The following is a 26,358-nucleotide window of genomic DNA, read 5'->3' as shown; positions in this document are numbered from 1 at the left end:
TTTTTGCTTTTATTTTGTATATCAAAAGTAATAACATGTATTGGGAATTGTTTGATTTCAAGTTTTTATATGTGAGTAATAAAAGATTTTCTGATGTAATAAGTAAACATAATAAAAAATAGAAAGTTTTATTATTTCCATTCTATTTCCATAGGAAAACATAGTATTTTATATATTTATCAATACTGTGCTGTGAATTATGTATGGTCCATATTTTTAAACATTAATATTTTAAAGTACAGATGATTTTGAGTTGTTATGATTTCTTTTAGCTGCCAAAATAGTATTTTTCATTAACATTACTACAGTCATAGGACCTACACCTCCTGGTACTGGAGTTATATGTCCAGCAATTGTCTGCACATTTTCAAAATCTACATCTCCTACTAATTTGTATTTATTGTCCATCTTTATTCTTGTAATCCCTACATCAATTACACATGCTCCTGGTTTTATCATTTCCTTAGTAATTAAACCAGGAATACCAGCTGCAACGACTACCAAATCTGCCAATTTTGTAAATTTTTCTAATTCAGTATGAGGAGTATGGCGATGACATATTGTTGTAGTCATATCTAATGCACCTATTTCATCTGTGAATTAATTTGCTATTATGCTTTTATTGACTTTTTTGCAATGTTACATTCTATATATATAAAATTTCATTGAATTTATTATTATATTTACGTTTTATACCTTTGCTGTCAGCATGTAAAAGTAATGCAATTGGTAACCCAACATGTTTAGACCTTCCCACTACCACTGCATTTTTTCCAAAAGTTTCAATATTGCTCCTAATTATTAATTCTTTTACAGCCAAAGCAGTTGCTGGAATAAACCTACTGTTATTTAATGCTAAATTACCCAAATTCTCTAAATGGAAACCATCAACATCTTTATTTGGTATAATTGCTTGACATATTTCATGTTCATTCATGTGTTTTGGTAATGGCAATTGCACGATAATCCCATCCACATTTTCATCTTTATTTAAATGATCAATTTCTTTAATAAGATCTTGCTGCGAATTATTTTCTTTTAAATAAATAACATAATTTTCAATTCCTGAGTTATCAATACAATAAATATGTTAGACACGTATTCAATGTATAAATTACATCTACTAAAGTAGTTTAAACATTAGCGTTATTTTACCAATGAAGTTTGCAGCTTTCATCTTTCTTTCAACATATACTTTACTAGCTGGATCATTTCCAACTTTTATGGCTACGAGTTTAGGTCTCTTTCTATTATCATTTATCCAATTCTGAACAGTTGCTTTTAATTCATTTTGAATCTCATCAGCTATTTCTTTACCATTTATTAAAACAGCTTTTTGTCTAAAAAAAATATATGTTATGTACCTCATATTGAGTCAATTAGAAAATTATATTATATTACATTATAACTTTTTAAGTCTTTAAAAATTGAATATGTATTACTTACAAAATTTTTGAAGTATGTAACTGTCTCAAAGATCCATGTAAATTAATTCCCAAGACTTTCTTCCAGTGAAACATGTTTCAAGTATAAAATCGTTTATATACTTAATTATTTTATAGTAAAATATATTTGATCACTTATATACATAACAATACATAAATTACTTGTAGTATTTAACATAACATAATGTAATATAACATACATACATACTGTATTTTATGTAATTATAATTCGAAATTATTATATCTATCAATTTTTATAAATAATGTGATAATGAAAAAACACAGTGGACCTGTTGTTGGTGAAAGTATACTAAATAGTTTGCAGCGATTACTGGTGAAAATCTTGCAATGTTTTGTAGTGAAAGGGAATGTTGATTTTTTACTTTCGAAACTAGTTTTGTCGGTACTGTTTTATTTGTAAAAAGAATTAACATTTAATCTATATTTTACATATTTATTTCGGGAAAATGTCATTGTAATTTCACTTATATTATTTAAGAAAGTGATATATAATATCATAAACGAGATATAGAAATATTGCATATAAACTTTCTATAGGACTACTTTTCTTCAGGTAACGATAAGGATAATATACGTATGTATACTATAGCAGACTGACTATAGCGATATTATAACAACAGTAACATTAATTTTACTTTCATCATTGACTAAGGATAAGATAGATCTGGCACTATATGAGTTTTCTTGTCTCACGCTCTAAAATACCGATTTGGGAAAAGCTTCTTATCAGTTTCGTGTCACATGTGACAATATCGATTCAGTATAGTATTGATTTAAATAAAAACTAAAGTTTTGTATGAAATTAAATAAAATATAGAACAGGATATCCTATAATCAGAACGTAGTATAGAATTTATGTTTTCACAATACTTCAGAAAGTATATCAAAATAATGAAATGAAAAGAACATGTTACACATTACATGTTATTAAAATAATAAATTGCTGCACAATAATAGTTAAATAATTCGGTTAATTACTTTCAAATAAAATTGTAATATTATATATCTGAAGCATAAAAATGTGAATTTGTGAAACTTTTCTATTTTCATCTTTGTATTTTCAAATCGACTATTAATTATACATATACGTATGTATATTATGAAGTACAGGTAGTTTGAATCGGAAACTCGTAACACAATTTATTGATAACACAAATAGTCAAATTATGCCTAATGAAAACAGTAAAAGAACAACGAAAGAAATAAAAAGACCAATGGGAAGAGCAAAAAAATCACCAAAATCTTGCTTCTGTAGATAAAGATACCAATCAAGTATATCGATTTTCGTAAATATACTGAAGCTTAAAGCTAACTTCACAATTTAAAATTAAAACGCAAAAGTCAGGTTTAAGAGTAATGTTTAAAACTAGAACTTAAAACAAAGAATAAGTTTCTTCCTGTTCCTCATCAAACAACAATGAAGTTTAAGATTAACTTAATCTAGATTTTAGAACTAAAACCCATTTGAAAGTAAAGCTAAAGTAGAATTCTACCTCTATAGATATAGACCTTAGAGGTCTAATATCTATATTAGATATACACTAATCTAAGGTACATTACATTTTTCTCCAGGTCGGTATTTCAGAACCTAAAATGTAATGTACCATCTAATGTCACGTCTGTCCCGTTGCTCGATGGTTACATTTTGTTTATTTGAGATTAGGTAACTATAGATGAGGTACAGAGTAGACTTGCAATGTTTTTCCGTGTTTCCTTACTTACCATTAAGTCATATGGTACGTTATCGATTCAGTATACTGGATCGTGGTAGAATGTGTAATTAAATATCGCGATATTCGATTATTATCGATATAATTTTTGGCGGTCGATTTACGCGGGGATTCCACGAGCGATATTTTATCGTACGATATCGTTGTGGTTGAGTACAGTAAAATATCGCTCATGTGCATTCAGTCTTTATAGTATCGAAAGCAACAGTTTTAAGAAGCTGGAAATGCAGCAAAAAGATCCGTTATCCAGAAGTTATTAAATCAAAGTTAAAATCAATCGTGTTCAAGATTTATATTTGCATCATAGAATATCTCTACGATTTGAAGTAACAAAATGGGATAAGGTAAGGATAAACAAGTCAAGCAATCTTCAAAATAATTTATTAAAAATGTCGCATACTCGATATTCGAATCGGTAATCAATAATGGTATAATTAGTAACTATATGCATGTCGTGTGAGCATGTTTCCGGAGGTTCTGTTGAAATTTTTTACGTCTGACGGTGATCGATCCTCTTTCATTCTCATTAACCATTCCATAGAAGTGTCTTTCAGACCAAACGATGCTATCTTATTAGTGTTAATCAATCAATTATCACGTTTACGTTATGAATAGCAATAGCTGTTAAAGTTTCTCACTTTAAACGTCACAGTAATGTTTCACAATTTGGAGTAAAGTTCATTAATGCATTGAATTCATTTGTATGTCGAAAGTATCTCGTTAAGTGGGTAGTGCAAGTACTCTCGTTTTACTTCACGTTCGATACATGTGATCGGCCTGATAGACGCATCTATAAACATTTTTAGGTAGTACATCTTCGTAAACATGTACGGTGCACGAGCGCATGTGCACATATGTTATTGTCGGGCCTGTTCTTGATTCCACGCTCACCGTAAATTGGATAATTTATTCTTACATCGTAATGCATTCTTCCGTTTGTGTTTATGATTATTTTCTTGCAGTAATAGTGTCAGAAATCGAGAGTTTCGCTGTCTCGAGGTATTGAGTGTATATTCCTTGTTGCATAATTTTGTATATTCGTGCCGTGGGCGATGTGTTAAAAAGAATTAGCGAATCGTTTAACTTCTATGTTAAGCTTTCGAACAATTTCGGTGCAAACTGTCGAGCGAATAGAAAGAAAAGAACCATCGTGCATAGAAAAAAAAGAACGTTGAATGTAAGTATATAAATACATACATATTTATCACGACGCGAACGAATCGTTCGAAGGGAATTTTAAACTCAAATATCGATATACCGACTGTCGGTAACATCCTGTTTTATATCAGATTCGTTCAAAGTAGAATTATCGTACATTACAAAATCTGTTACTTATAACGTAGGAAAAAGTAAGACGAGGAAAGGAGGATATCGAATATCTTAAAAAAGAGAGTTACGCGAACGATTTACCGACTGCTGATAAATGATCGTGTATGACTCTGCGTGAAAACGACAGAGAAAGCGATATTTAATGCTTACTCGTTAATTTTCATCGCTCGAAGCGACGATTATTGCGGGGCGCCGAAGCGTTTCAAACAATAAGCGTTTTCGGCAGTCTTCGGGAAGAGTTCGGGAACTCATACAACTTCTGTGCTACTAGATAAACCAGGCCTGTTCACAGGATACGCTATAGCGCCCAAATCATTTCCCGCACTCTGTATCCATATAATTATCGTAGCATGCGAAAGTGCTCGATAACTCGATCGGTTAATTATATGTCGATTCTTCGACGAACAAAGTTAGAGCACAAAATGAGAAAACGATACCATTTCTAATTAAGGAACTAAGTTTCAGATACTAAGCAGAAACGTAGATGCGGAACTAGGATCTTGAATCTTGCTAGAGCTATAGCTTTCAATTCTTTTTTCTCTTATTTTGTACTGTAAATTTATCCTCTAAAGTATCGACACTACACGATATGATTACTTTTACGCTATACTATTTTTCGAGAAGATCACGAGACTATGACGAAGAATAAACGATTTGGGAATCCTATACGTGGACAGGCCTGAGATAAACGCTGTACAAGTCAGTTCGCGGAGTTTTACAAACTTCCTATTTACGTTATGCTTTCTCACTTTCCGATTTTTCTTCCTTCTGTTTTACGGTCGTCCGTTCATTTATATCACGCTCTCTTTCTTTTCTTTTTACGTACAACAGTTTATCGAGAAATCATTGTTAAACTTAATCGTCTTGTGCAGTTTCTCGGTTCTTGCCATTATCGTTTCGGCAACACTTACGCTTACTTATGTACATAGAACCGTGCAAATTTTTGTCGATTCGATGCGCGCCTACCGGAAGTCGCTTATACTCGTTACATCGTCGATTCGTTTGTTCTCGTTCATGGTGTCTCAACGGAGACTGGTGTTAATCGAGGGGATAACAAGCGTTCTTTCGTTTCATTTCTAATTAATCATTCCCTGACGATACTTACAATCATATATTGCAGACGGAATCAAAGAAATACAAGCACATATCCGCGAGAATACAATCAAACGAATATACCTTTCTCTGTTAACCACTCGTAACATTTTAATATTTTTCATGAACGTAATCGTCAATTTCATATCGCAGGGATTAAAGTTGAAATATAAGACAAGTATAGTGAAAGCGCGAGGATAACACTTGCTCTTAAACGTCGACCTTCCGTTCCTTAATACCAGCGCGCTCATGGATATGATTTTATATCGTAATTAATAACGTCTAATCCTCTACATAGTTACTCGTTTAACTTAGATCGTGATCTAGAATTAGTTAAAACTCGTACGTGTATTTTACCTTTATTTACAATCGAGTCGTTCGTAGTCTATTTACACGCACACCCGTACGCGACCATCGGCCTGTAATCGTCAGGAATTCTCAAATTCAAAAAGTTACGTTTCAAAATTCAACGATTCGAACGATTTGAGAATTAAAGGGAAGAATATTCGAAGAAATTGACAAGGCAGAACATTTTTTTTTTTACAAACATAACGTAATGTAAATACTCAAGCGTTTGAAAATATGGAAATTTGGACGAAAAGTTTCGTTTCGTAACATATTTATCGTAGTTTCCCTTTTCATTTCAACACGTTCGCTGCGTACCATTTGAAGTGGGCACGTGAACTGAAAATCCCGAAATTATGAAAAAGTATTTCGTGCTAATTCCTATTAAACGCGTATAATAAATAAAGATACAATTTTTATTAGCATACAGCGTTGTACGATAGGAAAAGTGGATGCAAAGAGCAGCGAACGTGTCAAGGCGAGAGTTGAACCGAATTTCGGCAAAATTCGCGGAATACCCTTTGGTCGAATTCATAGCCAAGTGGTAAACGCAGAGCCAGCATGGTGTTCAGAGGATATGAATTACTAGGACCGGGTTGGTTTAACGTCGATGCGATTCCGCGGCCGATGCCCTGTCGCCGTGCGGGTGTCTCTAAACACGCGGGCCGCGTTTTCATGCGCGACGTCAATAAAGGTTCGCCGATAAATTGCACCGTGCGGCTGGTTCGTTTGCGTATGGGTTTGATCCGGTCGTGGCAATAAACCTTTACTGTCCTCGTGCACGTGAACAACGCGGCCCCATTAGGGAAAACGTACTTTTTTTCCCCCGCGCGTAATCTCGTTCATCGCCTGTCCGTATTCGATTCTCGTCTGGGAAGCTCGTATTGGAATTTGAAATATTAGAAATTCTGGCCGATTTACACTTTTGTGCGATTTTCCAGTTAACAGTTTATCGATATATGCGACGAAGACGTTGTTTCCGTACGATAACGAGGAATCGTTGGACTCGCGTTATCCGTTATTCGTCGAATAATTTGTAGAGAGGAGTGAAAATTAATAGCTTGATATCGGATTTGGACAAAAGTCGAAAACGAGTTATCTGCTCGAACGTCGCGGAACAAATGATTAAACGGCAATATTTGTACGAGTATGCGTTTCGAAACGGTAAAGCCGAATGGCAAAGGACAAGTAGAAACGACGATCGATATCGAGAAGAGAAGAAAAGATTCTTAGAAAATTAGCTTCTATACCGCGTACAATCGAGCACGATGAACAAAGTTACGCGCCGGAAACGGTGATTGGCGACGAAGCCGCGAGGTACAGCGTTCGCAGAGGCTTCAGGCCTCTCACAGCGATCGTTTCGTCGCGATATTTTATCTCGTGAAAGTCACACTCGAGGGAAAAAGAGAACCGCACCGTTGATTCATCAGGCGGATTGTTTTTCTTTTTTTTTTTTTAATCTTCTCGAACCTATTGTCCGCGAGCACGCGACTCCTTTATTTCCTTTTATCCGACCGATTCTCCGGAAGCTTAAGGTTCTTCGACCGGGGCGTAGGTGGCAACCAAAACGAGAACTCGGCCGTGAGCGATCGTCTGGTAATAAATCAAACAAGCTTCGCCATTCCGTGCGGAATCCTCTCGCGCATGGTTCAGAGGACATTTTCGACGTTGTCCTTTTTATCTTTTCTCAGCTGCAGGATCTTCTTGGTTTCGTTATATGTCGTTTTATCGCGAATTTCCCTCTTTTTGTTTCTTTCTCGTTCGTTTTCTCGGACAGATTATTGCTATTTCGTTAAACGTTCGATACGAGCAACCGATTCGTCGCAAATGATTGAAATATCGGTGAAATTTTAAAGCTGATTATCTCTTCTTTGGCAGCCTTTTCGCGGGAAACATTAGCGTCTGTTTTCTAAACGTGCGAAACGTTCCTTTTTTTTTCTCTTTCGTTCGATAATTTTTACTCTTCTAATGTCTGCGATCGGTGTCCGTTCTTCGCTGGTCGACCGAATCTCTCGAAAAATGCTTGAATCGCGTACAGATAAATGAAACGAAATGGCAGTGAACAGATATCACGTAACACTTTCGTCGTAAGAGCAACGATAGAACACGAAACTAAAGCGTCAGTCTTCGATTCTCTGGGGGTGTATCGCGGCGAACCGGAATCACGCGAGCAAACTGAACAATCGAGACTAAAGAAACCGTGGAAACTCTTCCTTCCCCATTTTGGCACGGCCAACTCCGGCGGTCGTACGAATTTATTGGTCCCCGCAACGCAAGAAACGCGAATGATACATCGATAAATCGAGGGTGGGAGGGGGCGAGAAAATAATTGCAGAATGACGAGAATGGTTCGTTGCATGAGTTCGTTCTCGAGCGAGATCGACGGTTGTTCGCGCGTACAAGCGCCGCTTCATCGATTCGTATCGAGTGGAACGTGAGATAACGCGGCGAATGAACTATAATCAACTTCGGTATGAAATAAAGCATGCGTGCGTTTTCCTATATACTTTTTTCATCATCACAGTGGACAAGTCTTCTCGTAAGGACGAAATCCGGTGACAACTCGACGAGAAATTTCCTCCGTTCCCTCTTTTCTGTGCATCGGCGCGTCGATGTGGACGCGTCGGCCGACGTTGCCGCCCCGTACGCGGAGGAATTCTTCAAAATTACTATAAAATCTTTCGAACGACTTAGACCTAAAGAACCGTACGGCCGAAATATCGAACGAATCGCGCGATTTCGTCGAACTTCATTTTGATTTTGTTCGTTTGCCGAGAATTATTCGCGTGGAGGGGGTGTCGGATGAGCCGATGAACGCCGCCGATGTGGCTCATCGACGGCTCGTTCAAAGCATATAGAATTAATAAATCGAGTGAAAAAGATGCGATTCCACGCGGAATACGTTAACGATTGTCTTTTCATGAACGTATAATGGAGGGCCGGTTACCGAACGGTCGTCGATTGTGGCTTTCGTAGCGCAGACGTCCCGTCGATTTTCCTTCACCGAGCGATGTGGTTGACGTGCACGCTGAACACAGCGGGAAACGATGGCGGTGCTTTCAGTTAGCTGACCGGTCGTTAGTTTTTTTCTTGGATCGTTTTCGGTTTGCCTCTGGTTCCCTTCGCTTCGCCTCGTATCTTCCGTCGGCTTTGTTCGTTCGTTTTTGCTTCTGCGCTTCGCGAGCTCTACGCTTATCGGCTAGTAGTAAAGCGGTTTCGAACGGGTCTCCGTTCGCAGCGATCCATTACGAAAGAACAGAAGAGCGAAAGAAAATTATCGCGTTGCTCAATTCTTAAATTGCATTCGACGGTACAACTTTCGAACTCGAAACGATCGTTGAAATCTCTTCATCTATCATTCTACCATTAGATTTCTATTGAAATTGCGAATAAGTGGGCAGAATTTCCAAGGTAAAGTATACTTTCGATCAAAGTCGCGTCTTTCTTCACGCGCAGCCGGTGACGAAAATTCGAAATTTGAAATGCGAGAAGCGCGAAAGCTGCGAACGGACACGCGTGCACGAACGTGTCGTGTTACCCGATACAAATAGATAAATAATCAGTTATGTACAAGTATGAACATGGTGTACAAGTTATGGCGTCGGGTGTCGTCGCGGCACCAATTCTACGAGCCGAAAAAGAATTTCCCTCCTGGCGCTTACATCGATTCTCGTCGCCGACGACCCCTTTGGCCAGGGTGTAACAATCATTATTAAACGGAGCACAGCTCCGTGAAAAACAGCATTATATATATCACATAATTTCAGGCTACCATACTTCTACGTCATTTTCTTCGTACTCGTTCTTCCCGAAGTCGTCTTATCGCTAGTGTGACAGTATCATTAAGTCGTCTAAACGGTAATCACTCGAAACATTTGGTCAGTATCTATAGTTCCCGGATAGGCATACTATCCATACTGTTCCATCGTGATCAACGTCGATCATCTTCGTAGGTTTCTCTCGCGTAAACGCTTCTTTTTCCCGATAACAAAATTTCAAAGACGATAGTTTCTGACGACTCTTCTACGAATTGCTCGAATAGACGTGCTAAACTCGCGTATAGAATTCGAAAAACTCTTTTCCAAAGTAATTCGCGAGTGAAAGGACGAAGCGAGAGCGAGATTATTCAATTTTTCTGCTCTCATCGTCCCCTGTTGACGTTGATATAATCGATAGAGATGACAACGTTTCGCTCTCTTCTCAAAGACGGAGTCTCTATCGAGTCGACGAAAAATGAAAAAGAAGAAAGAAGAAAGGAGAGAAAAGAAGAAAAAAAGAATCTGAGATGAAAATTTCATGGTTACCATCGATTTACGCGAATCACGATGAAAGCAGCGGTAGTTCATCCGAATACGCGCGACTTCGACCGAGCGTTTTACAGAGGATCTCGCGCGCTTACCAAAAGGGAGCATGAGAGCGGAGGAGAGAGAGGAGCCACTGGCTCGTGCTTAAAACCGCGCTTTCCGTCCTCATCGAGACATCACCTCGACGGACGATCGAACGACCATAGTGCGAGTATTTCTTGTTGGTTCCCTGCTCGATGCCACGGACCGACATCTTCTTCTCCTCTTTGTTGGGTCGGCGTTTAATCGAGCGCGAAGTCCAACAGAATTTCAGGCTCCTCTACCATGCCAATACGTACGATCCAGGTATCGATCGATCGGCCATCGTTAGATCTACCGATGGGTCGATATCATCTGGTCGTCAGAGACAAAAAGTTAGCTACGCTACCAGCGAAACGATATCACTAGGATCTCATTACTTATTGTCCTCGTTCAAGCAACTCGATTCCTCGAGTTTCGATGACTTTCTAACCGAGAAATCCTCGGAATTGCGTCGCCCTGTGCTCTCGGCGTAAATAATAATCAGCTCGGAGGAATGGACCGGGGCTGTTCAAGTTCTCAATCAACGTATGCGATACTCTTCGAACCGATCGACGAAAGATAGCGAACGAAAGCGATCGAAGAAAGCACGCGAGGTGCTCGGCAACTTATTCGGGTTAACCTGGATCATGAAGAAAAATCCAAGGACGCTCTAAAATACCAGAAGTCAAAGCCAAAGGAAGCTTTAAGGTGTCAGAAAATACAGAAACGGATATGGGAAATATCAACAGCTCTGGTCCATCCTCCTAAAACATCTACAAGCATCTATCCCGGAGTCCGCGCGTCTGTCGTCGAAGCTGCCTTTGAAATGCCCAGGATCCGAGCCGATTCTCACTCAACCAAAGACGCCAAAAGAAGCGCGCAAACACCGTGGACCTATTCGTGTACGAGAAAGAAAGCGCAAGCCGGTGTAGGTCATCGAGCAGCGAACCGTCCTTTTGGAGCAGAGTCTAGGTCTCCTGCGAAGTATACCGGTAGCAGAGCAGTTCTGCGCGTTACGCGGAGGCGGGCGTCGTCGTGGCGCCGGAACGGGCGTCCCCTTCAAGAGGACGCGAAATGGGACGCGACGACGCCACGACGAGCGACGAATGGGACGACCGTGGGCGATCGTCACACGGTGGTCACCCGGTCGACCTCGACGTATCGCACAGAACTGTCGCTGTGTCAGCAAATCACTTCCTTCCCGTCGATGATCGCCGTCTCCGAGGAGATGCTCTTCAGCCGATGCTGCGATATCGATCGGTTCGCCCGTTGCCTGCAGATCCGCCAGATCACGAAGCAGATCACGCCGATGATCGTGACGGTCGCGAGGATGCCGATGGCCAAGTGCAGAGGCGGCAGCTGCAGGAGGACCGAGCAGTGGGTCAGAGCCTCGTCGTAGCCCGATGGACAATGGGAGATCCCGTCGCACCACAGCGACGCGTTTATGCACGCGTCCAGCTCGGGACACCGCTGCTCGCAGTCGCGTGGCATCTGCAGCCCTGCGCTCGACGTCACCGATGGTCTGCATCGGAAAGTTGAGAATAGGGTTAGGAACCTCGGTAGATATCTTTCTGAAGACGCTTAAGCGTCGAATAGTTGTGAACATTCCTTACGTTGTGTATTACCATGCAGAGGCGAGGAAGGATGACTAGGTAAATGAGCGGTCTACTTATTTTTGATGAACTCAGTACGGTTATAAAGATAAGCACGCGTATTAGCCGAAAGTATTACGTTCTTTTGTTACAAAAGAAAGTTTATAAAATGAAAAGGTAAAAGAAGATATCAGAACTTTACCGAATGGATTTATATTTAATAAGTAATTAAATAATTAATTAAATATTTATATTTAAGACGCAATACTTCTTCCAATATTGTGTATGATACGTATATGGAAGCGGGACATTGTAATCCTGTTAAGGAAAGCGGTAAAGATATCTTTGCCGCTTTACAATGTATACACTAAAATTCATAGTGTATACAAGTAAAATCCATAGCCTGACGGAGAGCGATAGAGAGCTGTGCTTCCTGTGTGCCGGCCAACTTCTCATCTTTCTACAGTACATCGTGTGCTATTCGAAAGTAAAGTCATCGTTTCATTAGGAAGTTACGTTCCAGACGCGTAAAATAAAGAAAAGACCCTTCAACTTTAATCAAGAAGATTCTCGATTAAATTCCGAGGATAGTACCTTAGCAGTTGTTAAGAAGATTAAAGACTTTCTGAATGAGTTTTTGGTTTTAAGCGAAGGGAAGATACTTTCCTTTAATGCTTTTGCAGTGAAATCTTTTTGAATTGTTCTAGTAGAAGACGAGGGAACCAAAAAGACATTTGGCACTTTCCTAAGCGGATTCGGTGAAGTACAGTTGCAGCGGATAAGCAGTGGAAGAAGTAGCGAAATTTTGGGAACAACGTGCTAAAAGGAGGAAAGATCGTTAAGATTGGTTGTTAAGAGAGCTAACGATTTATTAGCACATCCCAGAATGGGATTTTAGTATCAGAAGCAGAGGGCGAAGGGAAGATGTTTGGCATTTTTCCCAGTGAAATTTTGGGAACATTGTTTTAAGGAAACCAGAGATTCCGTGCCACTTGACCAAACGAGTTTCTAAGAGTTTTAAAAGAAAGACGAACGGAGAATTGTTCGAGGTTTTTTCGAGTGTGTGTGGAATGTGAAATGGTGGCTACTTCTTCTCTGTCGCGTTTTCGAACAAGATCTTAGAACTAGCGTTTTGTCAGGTGAAACGGGGGATCAGTGACAACTTTCTGAATGAGATACTGTCGGTGCTTTTTGTAGATACTCCGACGAATTGAGGGCAAGGCTCTTGGCGAGGTTCAAAGGTAACGTGAAAGGACAGATTACTGCTTAGGTTCCTCGTTCAGGATCGTTCAAGCGAAAGAACGAAGATAACCAAGAGGTTTCTATCGCTAAATACGCGGAGGGAGTAGCTGTGTAAATTTTGTTTAATCAAGAATCTACATGATTAACCCATTCGAGGTTGATGTCTAATTAAAATATGAATTTCTTACGACACAAATAGCGGATTATCAGTTAAATTCAATTGGATATGTACTGCACGACGCTCTTAGTTTGATCGCATCGTTGGGTAGGCACCGTAAGAAACATAGGCACAAGAAGCAATATGGTTTCAAATGGGTTATTGGTAAATTTAGAACGTTGACTGCCACGATGGTCATCGGTGTCCCGGAATATATTAGATTTTTTAGAACTATTAAAATAAGGTAAATTTCGTGAACCGGCAAACTTTCAACGATGTGAACAACTTGGATAAGATGGTCGGAGAAGAACGTTCAAACACGATATAATATTTTGAAAAAATCAAATTGTATGGTATCTCAATTCAAAATAACTATACATCGACAAAATGTACATATATACGACTTGTACGAGGCAAGCAGCCGCCCGTATGTCGTTGGGACTGAGGACTGTGCGCCCCGCTGCTTAGGCTGACCTCCTTTCGATAGTGTAAGGAGGTTTGCTCGCGTGCAGGGATATTCTGGTCGATTTTTAATTGTCAATAACTAAGAAACAAAATCGAAAACGCAATTTTTTTATTCTTGATTTTTGCCTTATTTCGGCGTCAAGAATCACCCCTTAAATTATGGAAAATCTATAGCCGAACACCCTGTATATAAAATTCGTATGGAAGTCAACGTGTTAGAGGATTTGTAAAGAAAATAAGAAAGGTATTTCGAATTACCAACCTTCTACTGAGCTCGAGCCAGGTGACCGTGTAGGTCTCCGGTTCCTTGACGATAAATTCGACGGCTATAGTCCTGACGGGGTCTTGGCCCGGTGCTAGGATCATCGCGTTGCTGCTGACGGCCCAGCCGTCACTGAAAACCTCGACCACGTGGTGACTCGATTCCGCAGGTGGTTTTGGGCACACCGACACGTGGATCGCGCCACCGGTGTGCACGACGATCCGGTTCTTCGTCGCGCATTTGCTCGTGTTCGACATTATCGTGCCGTGCATTTTCACGTAGAGATATTGGTTCGGCCCTGGATCGATCAGCCATGGATGCTTCTCGCAGTTTTTCTGAAAATAATCCACCCAGAATTCTTCGATTTCAAGTATGGCATGTTCGAGTTATTTCGGCGAATATTTATTTCGTAAAACGGAAGTTCCTCTCCCTTCGTAGAAGGGTGAACAATTTTGAGAAAGTTCGAGTTCCATGATTCGAGCGATTGAAACCTTCGTCGTCATAGTCGTAGCCAGCCAATTTGTCCTCTGTTACAGTAAATCAATTTTATGTCACGGAGCTCTTAGAAGGTAATCCTCAATTTGAGACTACACGAAAGCAAATCTAAGCGATCTACCACAGGTTTCCGATATACTTCGTGTCCAAAACTCTCCTCGAACCTCTCGTAACACGTTCAATGCGAGAGGTACGATTTCTATCTTTCGAGACGAAAAGAATGGAAAAAAGGATTTGTTCGTTTGATTTTCTTAAAGAATGACTAGAACATGAGAAGCAATTAAAGTCGGTACGTATAGACTTGGCATTGAACGCGTCGATCCAAGCTTTTTCGTCTGTTCCAAATTTCTCTAAAGCCATAGAAGTCTCACCTCATCCTCGTCTATAACCGGCACCTTATACTTGATCTCTCCGGATGGTCCCCTCACTCTTCGCTTCTGCATGCAAGGGCTGGTCTTGATAAAGTCCCAGGTTCCCTCGAAGAACAGATTATTATAGTCATCCAACGCGTCCATAGACTTGACGGTGAAGTGTACCTCGACTATATTCGAGGTGGACTTGACGTTCATCGGTAGGGATCGGTTGGAGCAGAGGCAATCCCGTTGGATAGGCGGAGCGTTCGGCCATGGAAGATCGAGCACCTGTAGATATCGAGCACGATTTGGTCTTCGGGGTCGCTTACGAATTAATCGGTCGACAGATTATTATAATTGCTACGGTGACGAACAAACGCGATCGGAGAACATTAGCGTTTGTAATTCACGGACGCGAGCCCGTGCCCCTCATAAATCCTGCGATCGATAACAAAATGTAACGAATGGCGGAGCGGGAAAATGGCCGGTGACGGTGGCACAGTTTCGCTGCTCGATCGGAATTTCAGATTTATTTTGGTCACGCGAACGTTCGTTCGCCTCGGTTCGATTGTCGTGCATCCCTCCGCGATCACACCGCCGTTTACACGCCGAATTTCTCATAAAGTTTTAATGAAAACGCGGTCTCGTTAATTACAGCCTTTACCCTCGCGCAATCGCCAACGGCGCAACTATCGATGGAGATTCTTTCGATCGTGGCTGGCAAACTTTAAATTAAAATCGTTGCTCGCTTGCCGCTGTGCTTCGGCCTTTCGACCGAATTAGTAGCGTCTTGGGAATTTATTATCCAATTAGTAAATCGTCCGATTATTATTCGTCTTTGATTCAATTTTACAGATTAATCGCGTTAGAGATATTTCCGGGACCTTACGGAATTTTGTAAATTTAACTCGAATGAGAATACGAATGTTCGATCTTCGAATATCGTTTACTCCGATTCTGTGATTAATCTTTAAACAAAACTGTATGACGGTATGATTGCTTGCGTTTATACGAACAACGGCAGGCTTACAGCTTTGTCGGAACAGTGCAGTTGTTGGTCGGGTTAACAACTGTATTCAGGAAAGATGAATGGCCCTTCTAGTGCTCTCGTGTCTCGCAAATATAAAATGGAGCAATGCCTGTTCGAAGTTCGTTCGAAGATTAATTGGAACATGCGACTCTGGCTCGTTATTACACGCGGGAAAAAGGGTGTGAAACGAAGAATCTGAAGCGCTTCAGTGCTCTTTCAATGACCGTACAAAGGAAAAGGATATCGAACGAGTGAATAAACCACGACCTGTAGGTACAATACGTAGGTGGAAAGATATTACGCGCGATAAACGCTTCTCTTCAAAATTATGCAATTCGTATTGAAAACGCGCTGAATACAAAAAGACAAGGAAAATTGAGAAACTGAATACAATTTCGCGATTCACGCGCCTTTGTCCAGAGATTGCCTCCAAGGTGCGAGTCAACGTATTCACGCCCAACGTCCTCTTATCTTCAAAAACTATCTTACGCCAGAGGTAGCGGAAGTCTTGAAGGAACGGATAGAAATCTCGAATCACATTTTGGTTAAGGTTGAACCAACAGTAAAATACGGTTCTACGTAGAATATGGGACGATAACACAGATGTTTCAGCAGAAGGCGATGTAACGTTGAACGCAAGTAGCGCGTTAGGTGTTTTAATTATGGAAGAGCGTAGCTTTTACGGCCAGGCGTTTTCTGCACGTGATTTTTACAGCGAAAGTTTCTTATTCTCTCTGCGTAATTCTGTTGCGTTCTCCTCTGAATTAATTTATTTTCTAAACGTTCTAACACTCCTCTATTTTTTCTCAATGACTTGCAAACGCCTGTTTTATTTTGCGATAATTTTTCTACGATTCGTACGTTATCACAGTCATTGGCAGCAATCAAAGTGACGCGTATACACGCGTGACACTCGTCGTGAAAGCGTCGTGAAAATCGTCTTTCCCCAGAAAGTCAGACTGTTATTCGAGATTTTCATTGAAATTTTGGAAACGTCGTCGTACGACTCACCTTCACGGAGAAGTTGTCCGATCCGACGCAGAGCAGCCGATTAAAGTCCGGACTGGAGACGCTGCGGCACGTCCGGTTTCCGTTCAACAGCTTGTTGAACCGCAGCTTCACGATCTCGTCGTGCTCGCCCTCGAATCTGTACACGCAGCTGGAAAATCCGTTGTAGCCTGCACTCGTGTCACTTAATCGAATTTACATGGCCGGTCGGCCACGCAAAGGAATCGCTTTCCCGATCGATATCACGTCGAGGAGATTACGAGGAGGAAAGTGACCGGTCAACGACGTTTCTCCTTCGTTAATTGACCAGCGGTCAAAGCAATCATCGGTTTCTATTTCTTTGCAAATTTCGCGGACTTATATCGAGCATTATCTCGACCAAGTTTTGCCTATTTTGTTTTCTTTGTTAATGTCGTTAATGGTATTGCACGGTTTTGAAGTTCTAGTAGATAAATAGAAAGCGGTAATATAAGAAAGTATAGCGGCGTGCAAAATTATCCGGCCAGATAGATTTTTCGTTTTATTGCTCTAAAAAAGCGGTATTTTAAAAAAGTTTCGGTAATATTATACGATTAACGTAACAGCGTGTGTGTTAGTTTAGTTAGTTTTTTTTAGATAGCTTTTCCTTTTACTTGTCATATTCTGACATCCTCGATGTTATTTAAAATTCTTTCCGCTCTGTCACCTTTTGAAAAAATTATCTGGCTGTGAATTTTTCCACGCCACCGTATATTTGGCGAGTATTCAGGACAATTTTTTCAATTTTTGCCAGCGATGGGTAGTAACGATCCAGATTGCAGGAGAAAATAAAACGATCGAGGGCAATTCCTCTGCATTCTATAAACGTAAAAGATATCGATAGAAAATTCGAAATTTTGCAACTTTGAAGGAAATATCGCATCGACAGAAGTTCTAAAAAAACCTAATTCACCCTTGAAATATTACAACTCTCTCTCTCTCTCTCTCTCTCTCTCTCTCTCTCTCTCTCTCTCTCTCTCTCTTTATAGAAAAAGAAACAAATTGTACAAATGTCTCGTGCAGTGCTTCCGAGATAGTTTTACAACATTCTACTGGCCGCTGCGTTTTGTCCCTCTCCGCAGACAACGAGTGTCGCGAAATTATAATTACGGACAAAATAAACGAGCAAGCGATACAGCCTGTCCACGCGTGAAGCAGCAGTGGAATTCTATTTGAACAGCAAATAACGACGCGAGCGACGATCGATTGGAAAAACCGGGCTGCATTTATCTACGATAACGACCGGACCACCCCTTACGAACGAAGACTTTCCAAAGTAGGTGTAGTCACGGTCGTGCGAAAAGAGAAAGGACCAGCCGCGAAGACGTAAAGTCCATTTTATGGCCCCATAAAACAGGACGTCCGGCTTTAATGGCCGGCCAAGGGAACTTTCGGCGGGATAGGATCGATGAACGGTAACGGAATTGGAGAGTTGTTCTCGCGAGGTCGAAAGCAAACGGCGAAATTCAGTGTTAGTAGGACTTTCGACGATGTTTGTGTTTCCTTTTGGGAGTTTCGTTGATTGAGGTGGAGTTTAGAGGAAGCGGAGGAGGTTCGAAGGGTAAATAGGGGGAAATCTGTAATAGGGGAGGTTGGCAAGAATCTTGTACGACTGTTCCGAGGGCTGCGAGAAATGTCGGAGAATGGAAGAGAGAGGAAGATTGTAGCGGAAGAACAGGTGTTGTCGATTTGCTCAAGTTTATCAGGTGATTTGGAGAAATTTTAAAGAGGAGACGTCTTTATTTTACTTCGTCTGTATTACTTCGAGGAAGTTCGTTAAGTTTGCTAAGCTCGTGAAGTTGCAGCAGATAGGAAGAAGCTGTAAACGCTATTTGTAGCACATGGAAAACTCAGTCGCGTACACTTCGATACCCGTCTTTTTCCTCGTTAAAAATTTTCCGACTTCGCGATTCCCGAAACGTTGGTCGATTATATTTCCAGACGAGTCTAGATATATTGTAGGAGGAATGAGAAGATGCAGCAGCAGCCAGAAAATAATCGCATCTGACGAAGAGCGATCCTACTGTGGCGACACTGTCGAAGGTATTCTAAGAAAAGAAGACTCTTCCTCTTCCTCTTTTTCTCCCTCGATACCGAACAGGGTCGAGGAACTTCACGAGAGGCGACGAGACGCGGAGCGAAACTCTAAAAAAAAAAGATGAAGAAAAGAAGAGAGAGAGGGGCAAAGAAAAGAAGAAAAAGACGCGCACACTTTCGTCGCGATGCACAAAGGCTCTATTTACGGTCGGCTATCGCTTCTGCAGGTGAAACAAAGAGGCGAGCTACTGACGTGCGTCTCATTCGAAATCGCGGAATCGTTTGCGCGTAAAAGGAGCACCGTTCAAGCCGGATGCGGCCGACGGAAAGAGAAAGATTTTGTCCTCGTTAGATCGTCCCGTCATTTTCTCCGGGCAGCCCTTTAAATGGACGGATCGTCGATCGAAACCTCGCGCGTCTTGCTTCTCTCCTTAACACTTTACCTACCGATGGCCTATTAATCATTATTAATTATTAATTAGTACTAAGGTATCTTGCTCAGTTGCGTCAGTTGCGTTGCTTTCTAAGCTCCCACAGTTTTATACCAATTTGAAAAACTTACCGTTCGCGATGAACGAAAAGAATGGTATTGGAGAGTCTAAACCGAAACAGAGCCGGCTCCAGGGAGAATCTGCGCCTGAGATGCCGGTTGGACCGTGCGTATGCTGTTGAATCGCTAGCGGTCGGTAAAGTGTTAACTTTTACATATTCCCATGGGACGAACCTGACTTTGTTGCCCCTACCATCGTTAAGCACACGATTATCGTTACTATAACGCTTTACTCAAGCCTTTTACGTTCGTCTTTCTATTTGGGATTTATAGTTGCGCAAGACTCAAGATGCGGTAGAAAGCTACAGATATAAAGGTGACGAGTAATTTTAACAAAGCGACAGTCGTTTGGATCTTCTTAATTTTGCAGAGTATTCCTGGAGTAAATTCTCCATTCGATATCCAATACTTTTTAGATAACATCGAGAGGCGGAAGCGACAGAATTATTGTTCCATTTCTCGTCAGCGCAAAAAGATTTATCTACTCGTGATCATTTCCTCATTCACGAATTTATTTTCCAAATTTTCCTGCCGAGTTCTTTGTTTATAATTTAAAATTTTCCTCTTTCATATAGGAACAACGATGAGAAGATAAAGAGCAGGAATTGCCCCGAGCGACGTAAATCCTCGTCGAGGCTATAGCTGGCGTTCAGTGGCCCCGATCTTCGTCTTTCACCATGGCCTTAAGGACATTACGGTATCGAAAAAGCGTCTGGAACAATAGTTAAGTGGCGGCAAGGTGGACTCACCTCATATTTTTCGTACCGCCACGGCCATAAAGGAAAATGTCACGTGGCGCCTGGAATCTACGATCGGGGTAATGATCCCGATTGCGGCTGTAGAAGATCCTCGAACACGGCCCGCTTCCGTAAGGATCGCCGTCCTGGTGTAGATCCACGAATTCGTAGAGCGCGCGAAAATTTACTGGCCTGTGGAATGGAGAAAAATTTCGTCATCGGTATGCGTCTGAAGCTTGTTAAAGGTACGTGGAACGTCGAGCCTCGACAATTTGAAAATTTTCATCGATCTTTTTATATACACATAGAGTGGATTGGCTTGAGTAATAAATTCACCAGCGTATTTCACCGGCGCGTGGATTTTCGAAAATGTTATGAATATTATTCGAAGAATGTAAAAATACCTGTCGGAATTCTCCGATGGGAGATTTCTAGAAAACTGAAATAAATCGCTTCACGAACAGATAGATTTTATCGCATTCGTTTAACGAAATATGAACGAACTTATGACTCGACCTAATAAAATATACGCTTCCATGTAAAAACATTGTGCAGTTCGTTCCTTTCGAAAATTTCTTATTACACGATAACTATAATTACCGGAAAGGTGAATGCAACTCTTGTCAGGTACAAAGACCGCACTACACGTCTCTAGTATATAGAGAACATGCTCATCATCGTGATCGTGATCGTAAAAGTATGGACACGCTAAAAATACGGGATTATTCATCGAAACGCGTAACAGGTCATCAACGTTCGATACTATAGAGAGGAATTATCCCTCGCAGGTTGTCGACGTCTGTCGCTTATCGAAGCACGTCGCAAAAGGGGTTATTTACATTTTATTTTTCAGTGCAAGCCCGACACGAAGACCGCGTATTCGAGCGTGATAGCCGCACGGAACGCGGATGCGTCGCACGGTCTAGTTAATCCTTTCCGCATGAAACGACCCTCCCTTTCCCCTAGCTTTATTAACCCGTTAAACGAGGCGATTCCTCGATCATCACCGCCCCCTTGTGCGGCCAATTAAAAAATGACTCGTGCTCGCATACGCGAGTCCCGATGCTTTTCTTTTTATCCAGATCCGCTCGATTTAATTGAACTCCCTCGGTCGAGCTTGTATAATAGCATATCGGAAAGGCATATCCAACGATGCGATCGCAAAGGGTGAAGGGATGAACAAGGCTCTTCGCAAGGGGGGTGAAAGTTACTCGGGTTAGGTTGCTCTTTTCCTTCTTTCTTCTCGAGAGAGTTTAGAAATTTGTTTGTCTTACAGGGTAATCGCAATTTTCAATTTATCGAACACGACCGCCGGTCATAAATATCACGACACTCGTCGCATCTCTGTTAAAAAATCTAACAATCTTTGCTTTACTTGGTATTTTGTATTATAATTTCTTTTTTTATATTTAACGTTATTAAAAACGGAATTCAAAAGAATAAAATATGGAACACAACCTTTTCATCGAAGGATTAGTTTTTGAGAAAATCGAGTTTGGGGATTTACAAAGTATGCTTGAACGTGGCTAATTATCCGACTGTATATGAGTAAACGACCGATAGAATGTTATTGTAGAAACGAAAGTAAGTGATAAATATAAAATACAATTTCTCCGTTCGAGGTTTTATTTTGTTTAATTACGAATCGATCTGGTACTTACGTGCGTATGATAAATTATCAAATTTATTTTTTCGGGAACCAAGAGTCTTGAGAAAAAATTGTATTCCGCATTTTAGACTTATTTTCACACGCAGAACGACCTCCTGTCGATTATTTAATCCTGTCTAGTCCGGAATTAGCCATGTTCAAATATACTTGATCAATTTTCAAACTCGATTTTCTCGTAAACCAAGTCTTAAATGAAACAATTTTATTCCATATTTTTGTCTTATTTTTTCGTATAGAATCACCTCGTACTCTCTTGTACGTGTTATTCGATCGTATCCCGTATGTATATATATATGAATGAAATAACAGATTTATAATAGCAATAGTTGCCCGCCCGTGGCAGTATTTGAGTGAACGATCGCTAACTCTCTGTTTGAACACCCTTCAGGAGCTGAATTTTGAAAAATTTACTTTGCTTCGATATGTGTTTATTTATTTTTAATGAATAGTTCATACGCCGAATTTCGCGTTTCTGATTTTAGCGAATAGAGAGGCACGTTTATCCTTTGAGAAAAAAGCATAACCCTTCTGCGTCCTCCACCAAGGGGTGAGTTTCGAAGAACGCTCCAACGCGTGTTTATTTTTAATACAGAGTTTGCATGCCCAATTCTACGTCCCCAACTTTAGCAACTCGTGGGAAATGGATATCCCATAATAAAAAATTGTATCTCCATTTTACCCTTCTTGGATCTGTATTTTCAAAAACCTCTTCGTATCCCATGGCTACCTCCTAAGAGAAGTATACTGTCTAAATTTCACGTTTGTAGGTATAATATATTTTGCATTATATACTTAAAATAAAAACAACAAAGAGCATGCAGTTTGTACTAAATATCAGCTGGTATCTTAATACTTGTAGCCGACTCTGTATACACGTGACACGCTCTGGTAAAATGAGGTTAACACGCGAAAATGACTTTCCGAGATAAACGCGTTTAAAGTTACGCACTTCGTGGTAAGTTTGTCTGCTTTGTTTTCAGCTATTTTAGGCCTTCGAGAAGAAAAGGGTTGAGGAAGGTAGCCCTTTTACCTCTTAAAAGAAGATAGTTGATTCCCTCACTTTTTGAAGATGTTTTGTAATTTTTCTTAACGCAATAGATACTTGTCCGCTATTGTTATCAATGCACGACGTTAATTGTTAACTCGTGAAGTCAATAATTATTCTAGAAAATTGGCTTGGTGCTTTTCCTCAGGAAATAACACGAGAAAGTCGAGACGATCTTAATAGACTTTTCAACGCTTTAAACCCTTTCCTTACCAGACCACGTCACATATTTCTTCGTTCACGTGCCATTTCGATTTCTTTGGCGAAATTCCTCTGCTTCGGTTGCCGGTGTTTCTACAGTTATTAACTCTAATCGCGTTGTTATAAATCAAATTCGATATATCGAAACGAAGGGAAACGAAATAATTAGAAAACGTAATTGCGAAGGAAACACCGCGACAGCTGTTTGTTCCAGGATTGACTTTCAATTCACAGAGAAATTCCTAAAGGCCCGGGCTCCATGGAATCTGAGCGTTTCAATGACTTGCAAGGGAGCGGTCGACGCGCAGGAAAAATCGCTTCTTATAAATAACTGATATTGGGAGAACCGTGGCGGAGAAACGGAAGAAAAGAGGTTGACGACGGGAGGTCGGTAGCGAAAACGTGCAAGTGCGGCAGATATTGCGCTGCGTCGCCATAAAACCTCCGCATTCCTCGCGTGTAACGTTCTGTATCGATTCCACGAGCTCCATGTCACGAGCAAATTTCGTCTGAATTTATATTCAAAGCTTTCCACCCCTTGAGCGCGCAGAAAGGGAGGAAAAAAAACCGAGGAAAAGGAAAGAGTAGCACGACATCTCGAAATACCGGAACTTCGACCTCTGATTTCTCGAGGAAGCCGATTCTACGCGAAATATACGTCTCCGTTCAAAATCTTCGTTTCAAGTTCCGATCTTAATTTGCCTCGAGAAGTTTCGTTCCCTTTGACTTAAACGTCAGTCGATTGAAAGAAACGATTACTCGACGTTTCATCGAGCGAAAGATTAAAGGCTCTCTTCTTTCTCGTCATGGATTATCGGTCTGCGATAATCTTTGCTTCCCACTATCGAAGATTAAAGATATCGAACAAAACGAGTGAAAAATTCAGCTCGCACGAAAATATTCAATAGCTTCGATTTGTAGGTATTAATTTTCTACGATGCTATGTGACTCTGATCTGGCCATGTTTCCTGTGTTATTTTCTTTCATCCCTACGTTATCGTATCGCTGCAAATAATTCCTTCGTAATAGTTATTCATTAAACCGTGAATATTAATGCAATTTAAATACAAACTGTTTTTCTACTTATCTTAACGCGTTATGCTGTACCGTGTAAACTTTCGCGCTTTGAAATATGCCATAGATGTACAAATAGTTGCTCTCGCGTATCGCAATCAAGAGGAAGTTCACAGTCGTGGGAGATTAAACAAGATATCTAAAGGATTCGTTCTCTAATCACCGATCGTTGTCGATAATTTTCGAGAAGCTCGGGAAAAGTCGGGGCCAATAAAAGCTCGTTTCCCGCGGATATTCCTGGCGAAATCTCATTACATCGCCGCTCGAGAGAAAACATAATACGCGGCCGTGTCGATCGATAACGCTCACGTGAAACAACGTCGAACAAAACGGCACGCGGCCTGTGTAATTGAAACGGAAACCGCTTTTCTCCCCCGTCCCTCTCCCCTTCTCTTCGTTCATCCCCATTTCGCTTTCCCTCCCCCCCCCCGTATCGTGCAATCGAGTTATACTCGCCTGAGAGCCGTCGACTCGACCATCCGCATCTCGATGGTCAAACTGCTTCCGCTGGATACGAAACTCTCGCCAAGGGAACAGGGGCGACTAGTGTTCTGTAGGATGGCGTGGTCGCAGGTTCGCGGCACCTTGTCCTTGCAATAACGCGCCAACAGGGTGGTGTTTCCAGCGGGCCGAGCTGCCTGAGGGTGCGATGGCTCGGCGGATCTGTCTCCGTGACGTTGGTGTTCTTTCTCGCTGTTCGAGATGGATTATGTTTGAGAGATCGAAGCAGATTAAAGTAGCCCGGGGCGTGGATAAAGCGGGTGGCGTCTGTGCGATGAAATTTGGAAGAGAGAAAGGCGACGATAGAATCTTCGCGAATAACGCGTCACGTGAGCTCTACAAGAGACTCGTCTAATTGGAAATCCTTTTTATTGGTGCGGACCATGTTGCGTTCTTTCGGTCATTCCCGACGTAATTATATTTCTTTGAAAAATATCTCAGGTTTGAACGAAATATGAGAAAGCTATCGTCGATGCGTACGATTTCTCGTTTCAATATTGTCTTAAATTGATCTCGTTAAACGATTATAAATCGTAGCGAAAGGAAAGTTAGAGGATGTTCGAGATGCGTATAAAGATTGGAGAATCGTTGCAGCGTTAATTTTCTCGTTAATCTGGTCATTTTCCACTTTGACATATCGTAACGAAATGAAGATCGTTATCCAAGACGAGAGTATGATAAGAAACGCGGGACACCGGTCTACGGTTCATGGGCGAATCTACTTTCCACTAATTTCCGAGCTTCAAACACCGAGGGTCTGCCTATAAATCATCCGAATCGCTGCATAGAAATTTCTGAACCGAGGGACAAGTTACCCGAAACCTCTTTACATAACCCAAACCCCCTTCCAAACTCTCGGACAAGAAAAACCAAACTACATCCAGGCAAGAAGATCTGTTAACAGCATGGCGTAACAAGAAAGCAAACTAAACAGAAGCAAACACGAGGATCTCGCGGTTTAGCCGTTGGTCGTGCAGTATATAAAAGCAGCGCAGACTCTGCTACAGTAGAGTTCACGAATTTTGGTCAGACAGGAAGAACTCGACGATCTTTTTCTCGCGTATGGTTCGCGTGGAAGAAATAGAACCTGGTTATAGACTCGACAAACGTTCGAGCATTTTGACGAGGGAATTTCGACAGATCCGAGGAAACGAGAGCTGTGAGAAATACATTTTGACGTTTCAAGAAAAACTGAGACCACGTAAGCGGTTCCCCGAGTCGTTACGTTGATTGATATTTGATGATCATATCGCAAAAGCTATTAATATCTTAACTTTGGTTCGATTATTATTGGAAAACGTAGAATGCTGTAAGTCATATGTCACTGCATCGATCGATGTTCCGCAAGGAGAACCGACGGATTGAAGATCTCTGTTCGTGTTTGTCAGAGGTCGATTCCTGCTTTCACGAGTCCTCTGGGAAATGGCGTCTCCACGGATCCGATGCCATCAATGATATCAGTAACGAAAGTTGCGCGGACATCAACTGGCAATAACCGTGATGTTCTTGATTTAGGACTCGACTTTGTACGCTAACATATACCCAATCAAGCAAGATATCTTAAAGATTACTTTGGTCCGAATCGTACATGGCTGC

General features: G+C 41.0%; 2 protein-coding genes across 2 annotated transcripts in view; both read right to left on the bottom strand.

Annotated features, from left to right (window-relative positions):
• Positions 1-126: 126 nt before the first annotated feature.
• LOC139994247 (bifunctional methylenetetrahydrofolate dehydrogenase/cyclohydrolase, mitochondrial-like) lies at positions 127-2,337 on the bottom strand. Its single transcript, XM_072016703.1, has 4 exons — positions 1,447-2,337; positions 1,156-1,340; positions 697-1,065; positions 127-593 (listed from the first exon to the last, which is right to left on the bottom strand). Exons 1-4 carry the CDS (start codon positions 1,518-1,520, stop codon positions 232-234), a joined length of 990 nt encoding a protein of 329 aa, XP_071872804.1. The 5' UTR covers positions 1,521-2,337; the 3' UTR covers positions 127-231.
• Positions 2,338-3,560: 1,223 nt separating this feature from the next.
• Positions 3,561-26,358, bottom strand: part of LOC139994251 (uncharacterized) — a 179,553-nt gene continuing 156,755 nt past the window's right edge. Inside the window, exons 12-17 of the mRNA XM_072016711.1 lie at positions 24,718-24,954; positions 20,285-20,464; positions 16,934-17,081; positions 14,911-15,180; positions 14,045-14,379; positions 3,561-11,848 (exon numbers count right to left, since the gene is read on the bottom strand). Coding sequence (XP_071872812.1) covers positions 11,509-11,848; positions 14,045-14,379; positions 14,911-15,180; positions 16,934-17,081; positions 20,285-20,464; positions 24,718-24,954 — 1,510 coding nt within the window. The 3' untranslated portion in view covers positions 3,561-11,508. The remainder of the gene's footprint in view (positions 11,849-14,044; positions 14,380-14,910; positions 15,181-16,933; positions 17,082-20,284; positions 20,465-24,717; positions 24,955-26,358) is intronic.

This window comes from Bombus fervidus, chromosome 14, assembly GCF_041682495.2.
Source record: "Bombus fervidus isolate BK054 chromosome 14, iyBomFerv1, whole genome shotgun sequence".
NCBI classification, from domain to species: domain Eukaryota; kingdom Metazoa; phylum Arthropoda; class Insecta; order Hymenoptera; family Apidae; genus Bombus; species Bombus fervidus.
This window is presented reverse-complemented; position numbering and strand designations above follow the sequence as displayed.

What these genes read in the sequence shown, in the direction of transcription:
- LOC139994247 (XM_072016703.1), bottom strand. Translation starts at nt 1,520, where the DNA reads ATGTTTCACTGGAAGAAAGTCTTGGGAATTAATTTACATGGATCTTTG. An exon ending in TTACATACTTCAAAAATTTT is followed by an intron (nt 1,341 to 1,446) that starts GTAAGTAATACA and finishes TATTTTTTTTAG; the next exon opens with ACAAAAAGCTGTTTTAATAA. An exon ending in GAAAGCTGCAAACTTCATTG is followed by an intron (nt 1,066 to 1,155) that starts GTAAAATAACGC and finishes TTGATAACTCAG; the next exon opens with GAATTGAAAATTATGTTATT.